Here is a 9,653-nt window from a genome sequence, read left to right on the forward strand (position 1 = left end):
CTAAAATAAAACAGCATCACTGTATAAGTTAATTCACATTTTCCAATAAGCCATAAGAAGTTATATATTTTAGAATCAAACAGCAGAAAATTACTTTGTCTGAAAACATTTTTATAAGCTTCTTGATAACATTCTCCTTCAAAACCATTTCCTCCTGCTCTCCCAAAAGTAAAAAAAAAGGGAGTACGTGAATCTGGACAGAAATATGAAAATTATAGCTGTTTAGGAAAAAAAAATACAGCCAATTTGGAGGATAGTAACTAACATTTTAGTGAGCTTTATTGCTCTTTTGTATCTCACACTTATTTGACTCTCAAAAAAACCACAGCAGAGCTAAGTTAAACTTCACTAAACAATCCAAGAGTATATTTCCAAAAGACCTGGACCAGAGTGACCAGTCTGTCCTGGCAGAAAACAGGCTGATGAAACAGATGCAAGACCAAAACAAGTTAAAGATGTTTAAACACTAGGGACCTTAAGGGTCTTTGTAAGTGAAGCAAATAAAAGAACAGGAGCAAAAATTAATGTCTCATCTACAGTGAAGTGTGCTAGTTACGTTTTGTTCCTGGCACCCATGTTTTCCTCTGAAAACTGATAACACTGTGTAGCAGAAACACAGCTCAGAGTTCTTCTATTATTTCTGTAATTAACTTTAATATGAAGACTTCCAATTAGAAAGGAAAGGAGACAAGAACCAAGTACAACCACTGCCAGCTTGGCTCCAATTTCAGTGGGTGTACTCAGACTGAAAAGCCCTATCTTACCTTTGAGGCGTTAATGACAATATTTCTAGCAGATCCATGCTCATCTCCAGCGAAGGCAGGTTGATTGCTGAAGCCTTGCTTTACATTCACTGCAGTAAGTTCATCCTGCAAAGAGTGTTTTAAAGGAAAAAAATGAAATGACAATTTAAGAAGTCACATCACTCTGACAAGCACGATTTTACAAAGAAAATTTAGGTACCTGCTGGTATGTCACACTCTGCATTCGCCCGAACGCTCAAAGCGCGTTGCACATTCACGGGACTGGTGAACACGCCACTCCTACCCTCCGCTCCCCAGCACGTGTTCACCTCGCTACAGCCTTCAAGGCCATAACTCCGTAAGAATGCCCCTTGTTTTCCTGAAAGAGGACTGCTGCCCAGGAGAAGGGTAGCAGGAAACCCGACCTTGGCAGCCTTTGTAAAACCTGGAGTGCTCCCCAGCACGCAGCCCTAAATCTGAAAGTGGTGCCAGCCACCAGCCGTCCTGACCAGCGGCAGGGGAGCAGCGCATCCTCCCCTCCTCGAGATACACTGGGATCGCTGGAACCAGCTGCATCGCTCCACAACAGAACGCTGCTGCACGCTCCTCGTTACCACCAGAACCCTACCTCCCTTCCCTCACTACAAAAAAAATTTTGCATCATTGTTTTGCTGAAGTTTAAGATGTTACTATTTCAGTTTGTGGCCTCACAACCACCATTTGAGAATCTCTACTGAAATAAGAAACAGCCCACCTCTAGCAGAAACGGTTTCAAGTAAACCTCTGCCCCTGTTCCTGCTTCTTCTGGCGTCACTTTTGCAGTGGAAGTATTACAGGTCTCCTACTACACTATCAACACTCCTTCATTTTGCCACATACCGGTATTTAGGCAGGCTTAGCTGGATCACATTCGCAGACAGAGCACAGAATGGACAGAACTGAGGTCAGCAGCATTAGGTGCAAATACATACCCAAGTCTTCACAAATGCAGAAGAGAACTTGCTAAGCGAGCCCCATCCTTCCCTATCTTCACTCAGTACCTTCACCAAAATTAATATTCTTCCACGGCGACTGTGCCGTTAGTCACTTGTTCAGCATCACATGCCTGTCAGACTGAGGTTTACCTATACCAGATGAATGGGAACCTGGCTTGTTTTTCTTAACCTCTCTCTTGAAGGCAAGGCACAGATCTCCCCCAACCTTACTTGCCACCAAAGGTACTCTACACAAGCTCAAGTGGTCCATGGACCCACTGTAGTGGGTGAGATACTGGAACAATCCCCAAGATGACTGTGAAATAACCTATGATAACAAAGAGTGACTACCATGCAACCAAGCAAATAAAATAGGAGAAAATAAAGCTAAGAATACCATAATTTTACTAGAAGATTTCATTACTAGTTTTGGGTAACACGTCTCCCCAAAAACAGTGGCTCAGAAGCTTCCATTTGGTTTATTCTCTCACACTTTGCAACGCATTTTGCTTTTCAGTATTTTCACAAAGTTTGGGAGCAACACAGAAGACGGTAATGTATTTATAAGAAATATAAGCTCTCTAGGGTTTATGAAGTTAGCAAGCCTCATCTGAATTTTAAATGAAACCAACAAGAAGTGCAGGAACACTCCTCCACCCACACTATCCCCAAGACAGCCTTGAAAACACAGATAAATGCAGAGATGGAAGTTATCAAAGATATTATAAGCAAATAAATAAAAGGTAAATGGCAAACAGATGGAGATATGTATTATTATTAGCGCCACTTCCACAGATGACCCCAGTTCTGTTATCTTTAAACTTCTCCTCTTTTGAAAAAAGCTGTCTAGATATCGTTATGCTGAAAATAACTAAGAACCGTATGTTGTGTGTAGGAACAAGCTGTGGATGGACCGACAACACAAACACATGAGTGTTTTGGTTTTGTCTGGCTCAGATTATTAGCTCAGATTTCTCCCTGCCTTCAGCAGCAGTTCAGAAATTTTAAACACTGAACTCAGCACTGCTGCATAACCAAACACCAACTAGAAATGAAAAGACATGTCATCTGTGAACACAATGCTTAGCGATACCTTTACAAACAAACTAATGATAAAATGGATGTGTCCACAGGAGCTGTCATTACCTCTCACTTAGGCCAGCTCCATTAACAGCTCAGAGTCATTTTCCAAGAGTACAGCTGGCCCCTCGCAGAGGGCAAAGTCTCCTGGACAAACAGGCAGGAACACCAGCGCAACCAAGCCGTACAATACCAAATGTACCGGGGCTAAGCCCGCTTTCACTTGGCTCGGTTGGCAAGCCCTCCCCTAATGAGACACGGCAGCACCGCACGCTGCTCTCAGTGACGCGCTCTGCGCCGCAACACACTGGATCCTCCGGGCTCCTGCAGGGATGTCAAGCTTCCTTTCAAAATGTCAAGCAGGGCCCTAAGGAAGCCCAATCGAGGCTTAAAACCCGTTTGCAATTTTAAATAGCCAAATGAACATTCAGGCCCAAATTGCGTTCATTTGCTTCAGAAAGAATTGTAATTGTTTCGTGTGGGATATTCAAGACGCACCGATAGATCTGCAGCACTCCGTTTGCAAGCACAACACGTACACATGGATATCTTTACAGAAAGCAAGCCCGACACGTTCAGGCCAACGTTCACAGGAGCTGAGCATCGGCAGCTCCGCGAGAAGTCAGGCCCCGCTAAGCCTGTGTGCGTTACCTCACCCCACGCCGGCTGCGACGCCTGCAAAGCGTGTTCGGAGGGGGCCGCCTGCAGCACCTGCGCTGCGGGGAGGAGCACGTGGGAGCCCCACTCGCGCTCAAACTAGCCCAGGAACAAATGCAGTGGCTGTTGGGATCAACCCTTGCGGCGTTATTGCTGGGTGTTCTGGACTGTGTAATTCCATATTAACTTGCTTTTAATGAACAGGAACGAGCTCTTTCAACTTAAGCATTCTCCTGCGTCCTTATTACTGCAGTTACACTTGCTTACTACAGCACCGAGCCAGTAAGAGAAAAGCAGAAAGCTAATGACGTATAAGGGTTTTGAAAAACTAGGAACTGGCCAGTTTATTCCAACATCTGAGCTGCACAAACAGACAATGTGTAGAGCTCTACTGGCACTATTTGACAGTCAAAAACTTTTTTGACATTTTTGAAAGACATTCTTTTGCTCCCTAACCTCAAAATTTTCCTTCAAGAGAGAAATTTAAAAGAAGTGCGCACTAAACTCATGAAAGCAACAAAAAGGATCTTCTTAACCAGTCATTACTTTTAGATCCTCTCACGTGCTCCATCTTTTGCTTTGTGTCTCTTTATTACAACAGGGCTTGGCGTAACCACAGCGCATTGGGTTTGCGTGGCGAGGTTTTGGCAGCGGGGGCTGCAGGGGCGGCTTCTGCGAGAAGCTGCCAGAAGCTTCCCCCATGTCCGACAGAGCCCGCGCCAGCCGGCTCCGAGGCGGACCCGCCGCTGGTCAAGGCCGAGCCCGTCGGCGACAGGGGCAGCACCTCTGGGAGAGCGTATTTAAGAAAGGGGAAAAAAAGAGCACAGCAACAGCAGCCAGAGAGAGGAGTGAGCAGGTGTGAGAGGAGCAGCCCTGCAGCCCCCGGCTCAGGGCAGGAGGGGCAGGAGGGCTCCGGGCGCCGGAGCAGTGGGTCCCCGGCAGCCCCCGGGGAAGCCCCCGGGGAGGCCAGCTGTGCCCCTGCGGCCATGGAGCTCCACGGGGGAGCAGATCTGCACCCGCACCCGGGGAGGGCCCCATGCCGGAGCAGGGGGATGCCCGAAGGAGGCCGTGACCCCGTGGGCAGCCCGCGCTGGGGCCGGCTCCTGGCAGGGCCTGTGGCCCCGTGAGGAGAGAGAGGAGCCCCGGCTGGAGCAGGTTTGCTGGCAGGACCTGGGACCCCGCGGGGGCCAGGCTGGAGCAGCCTGTTCCTGAAGGACGGCACCCATGGGGGGACCAGGCTGGAGCAGCCTGTTCCTGAAGAATGGCACCCATGGGGGGGCCCAGGCTGGAGCAGCCTGTTCCTGAAGGACGGCACCCATGGGGGACCCAGGCTGGAGCAGCCTGTTCCTGAAGGACGGCACCCATGGGGGGGCCCAGGCTGGAGCAGCCTGTCCCTGAAGGACGGCACCCGTGGGGGGGCCCAGGCTGGAGCAGCCTGTCCCTGAAGGACGGCACCCGTGGGGGGGCCCAGGCTGGAGCAGCCTGTTCCTGAAGGACGGCACCCATGGGGGGACCCAGGCTGGAGCAGCCTGTTCCTGAAGGATGGCACCCATGGGGGGACCCAGGCTGGAGCACCTCGTGAAGAACTGCAGCCCATGGGAAGGACTCACGTTGGAGAAGTTCATGGAGGACGGTCTCCCATGGGAGGGACCCCATGCTGGAACCTGGGAACAGTGTGAGGAATCCTCCCCCTGAGGAGGAAGGAGCAGCAGAGACAAAATGTGATGAACTGACCACAACCCCCAGGGTGGGGGGAAGGTGTTTTGAAATTTGGTTTTAGGTTTCAGTATCTCTACTCTGATTTGATTTGTAATAAATTAAGTTAATTTTTCCCCAAGTCGAGTCTGTTTTGCCCATGACAGTAATTGCTGAATGATCTCCCCCTGTCCTTATCTCAACCCATAAGCTTCTCATCATATGTTCTCTCCCCTGTCCAGCTGAGACAGGGAGTGATAGAGGGCCTTTGGTGGGCACCTAGCATCTAGCCAGGGTCAGCTCACTACACATAGCATTAGCTTGGAGACCCAAACCCTCTGCAGGAGGGTTCAGGATTTCAACCTGTAGTGTAGCTGCAGCAGCATAAACCTTCCACTCACACAGCTTCTGTTGTGTTGGGCTTGGTTTGAACAAGAAGATCAAAAAATAACTCCCTGAAAGAGGCAGTATAAAATACTGTGCGAGTTATAGATTACTAACCAAGACATATTTTGTGATGAAGTGAGGAGTAACAGTATTTAGAGGAGCATTATCCACTCTGAATTAACAGCTCAGAAGTCGCAAACAAGGATTAGCCATACCCAACATCAACCACGGGCAGAAGCAAGTTTTGCCAGAGACTAGGAAGATGACATACTGGCCACGTTAGACTGAGATACTGAGAGTAAGAAGGAGGATTGGTCTCTCATAGTATTGAAGGGCCCAGAAAGACAGGTATATTCCCAGCTGGCACAAGGGGGACAATACTGGAAAGGCCTCTCTGACAGAAATTTCAACAGCTTTACCCATCCTACTGGTGAGGTGGTCTGGGCTACTGGTGATTATAGACATTGGAGAACTGAGCCTTGGAAGGGTCAAACCCTGTGCACTGTTGTGTGGAGAAGGCGATGAAATTTCTTCTGTCTGAAGGCTATTTCTCAGCATAAAATGATGCAGATTGTGCTTTTTTGTGCTTTGAAACTGAATTCAACTGACATTAAAAGCACTATTCGTTAATAAAATCCTCAGGATCGTGGTACATTCAATGGTTATATCTTTGGCTTGTAAAAAACACAACTGGCATTATATTTTATCCATCTTAGGGAGACAGTAACAATTTAGAGCACAGGAAATGTTAGGAAAAAAAGTTGATTCTAACACTTGCCTTCAGATGCTCCTGCCAGCGAATTATTTTCAGATCTACCTTTTGCTCCACAATTAGCAGCAGGGATTGCTGATTATACAGACAAACTATGTGCAAAGCATTGTCCAACTTTCAAAGAAAACACATTACAGAAAGGCACGGAAAGCTAATTCCTCATAAGCTTTGTCTTTTAGAGCAGTATCAGGTGTTAAAAGTAGCCCCAGCAGGTAACTGCATTCAAGCAGAAGCTATGTGCTATGCAATTTGAAGACTTCCCTTCCGCCACCCCCTTATTTCTGCAGAGCATTTTGCACACAGGGCACACGCCAGTGCTCAGGGGCTGAACATCACCCCAAGCTTTTCATGAGGGCACCTTGCAAAGAATGCAGATTTCCACCTGGCGCTCAGGTGAACGGGCTCAGGAGCTGGCTCTGGAGCATGAGAGCCCAGGGTCCCTGAGGGTGCTAGCTCCTAGCAGAGAGGGAATTTAGAAAAAGCACAGCATGACAGCCAGCAACACCAACATCACCAAACAGCCCATTCCCACCTCTACTAGGACCTGCAACTCTGGATTTGTCTCCTTTTTCAAATGATAGACAGACTTCACTAACCCCAAGGCTTGGAACAACACAGGACTGTACCCTGTAAATGACCCGTGCAACACACACTAACACCACACACACACGGAATGAAGACTTTCCCCAAGCCACATTTCAATCAATTACATTATGGCGAATAACAATGAGCTTGTTGCAGTTACTTCCTACTTACTAATGCACCCATGTAACATATTTTAAATATTAACCATCTGGGCACTTGCCACTTCCATTCCTATTGTAACTGGCTGCATATTTATAAATGTGTCTGCAAGAATCAACTCACCACATGACTAAAAATATGCAACAGTCCAGAGCTAAAAATTCATCTCCATACATTGTCATAGCTGAGTTCAGATACAGTTCTGCTAAGCCTGGTCATGATCATATATAAAAAATTTAGAGAAATACTTCTAGTTACCATAATCAAGTTTGTAAGTATGATGAGTAGCAGCATAACTGTGAAAAGACAGAAAGATACTAGAGGTCAAAAAATTGAGATATCTCAAAGGATTAGTAATAGACTTGAATACGCATCTTTTATTGCGTGTTGTCCAAGCGCCTCTCAACCAGCACTGACCAATAGTCACTCTCTGACAAGCACTTGCCAGTCTACATGAACCAGATGATCACAGAATCACGGAATAGTTTGGGTTGGAAGGGAGCTTTAGAGGTCATCTAGTCCAACCCCCCTGCGATGAGCAGGGACAGCTTCAACTAGATCAGGTTGCTCAGAGCTATGATAATGCTCAGACAGAGCTAACAAATTACCCTTAATTAGTCTCCTTTCTGGAAGCCTCACAAGAAGACAACAGAACAGGAAGACACCAAAGCACGAAGAATGTTGCATGGCTGCCCTGCAATACTTGCTCAGTTTAACTGGAGTTCACCCTCCAGACACATCAGACTGCTGACTTCTACAAGTGCCAAATTCACCGGGACAGAAGACGGCCAGGAACACCAGAAGAGGAAGACAGTCCCAGACCAACCACGCGAGAGGCAGCAGTATCTGTCAATAGTCACAACCCAGCATGTGAGGCAAATCTTGGAGAGACCCGTTGACTTTGCTGGGAGACATCCCCGACACGAAACCCAACCACAGGCTTCTTCCACCCACCTCTGGAGGGCCGGCAGCCTGGAAGCAAGATCAGGAAGCTGGGCTGCGGAGAGCCTACAACCAACCCAGCGGCTTTGCTGGATGTGCCAGCCATGTCACAGCCCCTGCCCAAACTGCACGCGGGCCCCCAGTGCCAACCGACAGCAAGTCTCTGTGGGTTTGGTTGTGGTACGTGCAGGCAGGACAGCCACAGCCTGACACAGCCCCACTCACCCTGCCCGCCTTTCCCAACCTCCAAAACCCTCCAGCCCCTTCATTCCTCCAACCACGGGTCCCTGCTGTTGGGTCAGAAACACGGGTGGGCAGCTCAGCAGGCCCACACCCGCCCCAGCTGGCAGCGCCTCTCACCCTCGGGGCAGCCTGTGCCCCTCACAGGCCGGGGTGCCCCCCACGGCAGGCGGCTGTACCCCTCACGGGCCGGGGTGGCCCGGTCGGCGTCCCGGCCCCTTTGCCCTCACCGCCGCCCCGCAGGGCGAGCTCGGATGCCGGCCGAGCCATGGGGAGGGCGCCGAGGCCGGCGGTGGTGGCGAGCGGGACCGCCGCGCCCGCCTCGCCGCAGAAAATGCAAGTCAGCGGGCGGCTCCGCGGCGCCCGGCGCCGCTCAAAAGTTTCGGGGGAGGCGCCGGGCCGGGAGGCGAGGGCGGCGGCCCGCCGCGGGCGGGGGGCGGGCGCGGGGCTGGCGGCCGGGCCCGGCGCCGCAGGCACGGCGCGGGCGGTCTCACCTCCTTCTGGCGCGGGTCCTGCGGGTAGACGTCGGGCGGCCCCAGGCGCGGCCGCTTGAGCGGTCGGTGCTCATAGCTGAGGAGCCCGAAGGCGGCCATGATCGCTCATGTTCGCCGGCGCGGCGGGCGGGCGCTGGAGCGGGCTCCGAGCGCCAGGGAGCAGCACTCGGCGGCTCGCCCCCTCCTCACCCCCGCCGCGCCGGGGGCGGGCTGCGCGCCGCGGCGGCGGACGGGCGCGGGGGCGGTGCGGCCCGGCCCACCCGGCTCCGCTCCTTCCCGCGGCAGGTGCGGGCCGGGGCCGCCCCGAGCCCTCCCCGCCGCGCCGCACCGCAGCGAGATGGCGGGGCCGGGCAGACCGCAGCGGCCGGGGCCTGTCGAGCTGCTCCGAGGGGACGGCGAGGAGGGGCTGGGGCGCGGGGGAGGCAGCGCTGCCCGCCCGGCCTGGCCGGGGGGAGGCGCGGGGGTCGGCCGGCCCCCCTCCGGCCCCCTGCCAGCCCCGGAGACACGGCACGCGCGCGTTCACCCTGTCGTCCGTTCCCATTTTTAATACCATTCATTGCAGCGGAAAAATCATTCAGTCGGGAAAATAACCGCCCGCCCCGGCCGCGCTCCGGCACAGCCCGGCTCCGGGCGCGTCCTCCGCGGCCGGCCCGAGGCACAAGCAGGCTCTCGTCCTCCCGGGAGGCGTTCAGGCGCCGCGCACACGCCGCCCCGCGTCGCTAGCAGCTGTGGAGCAGGCTGCAGCAAAGCCGCCCCCCTCTCCCCCCGGGGCTCTGTGAGGGGCAGCGAGGGCGGCCCCAGTCGCTCTTGCTCCGCTGCCCGGGGTCTCCGAGAGACCCTGCTCTGCCCCCCGGGGCACCGAGCGGCGCCCCCAGCCGTGACCGCATCCCTGCTGGGGCTGCAGCCTTGGGTGGCCCGTGGGCGA

The 9,653-nt window shown here is 52.3% G+C and overlaps 1 protein-coding gene across 1 annotated transcript in view; it reads right to left on the minus strand.

Moving 5' to 3' along the window:
- Positions 1 to 8,827, minus strand: part of MED12L (mediator complex subunit 12L) — a gene marked incomplete at its 5' end in the record, with an annotated part of 156,147 nt that extends 147,320 nt beyond the window's left edge. The window contains 2 exons of the mRNA XM_082003498.1: positions 765 to 869; positions 8,729 to 8,827. Coding sequence (XP_081859624.1) covers positions 765 to 869; positions 8,729 to 8,827 — 204 coding nt within the window. The remainder of the gene's footprint in view (positions 1 to 764; positions 870 to 8,728) is intronic.
- Between the last annotated feature and the right edge of the window lie 826 nt (positions 8,828 to 9,653).

Source organism: Phaethon aethereus, assembly GCF_964289735.1.
Source record: "Phaethon aethereus genome assembly, chromosome: 9".
NCBI lineage: Eukaryota > Metazoa > Chordata > Aves > Phaethontiformes > Phaethontidae > Phaethon > Phaethon aethereus.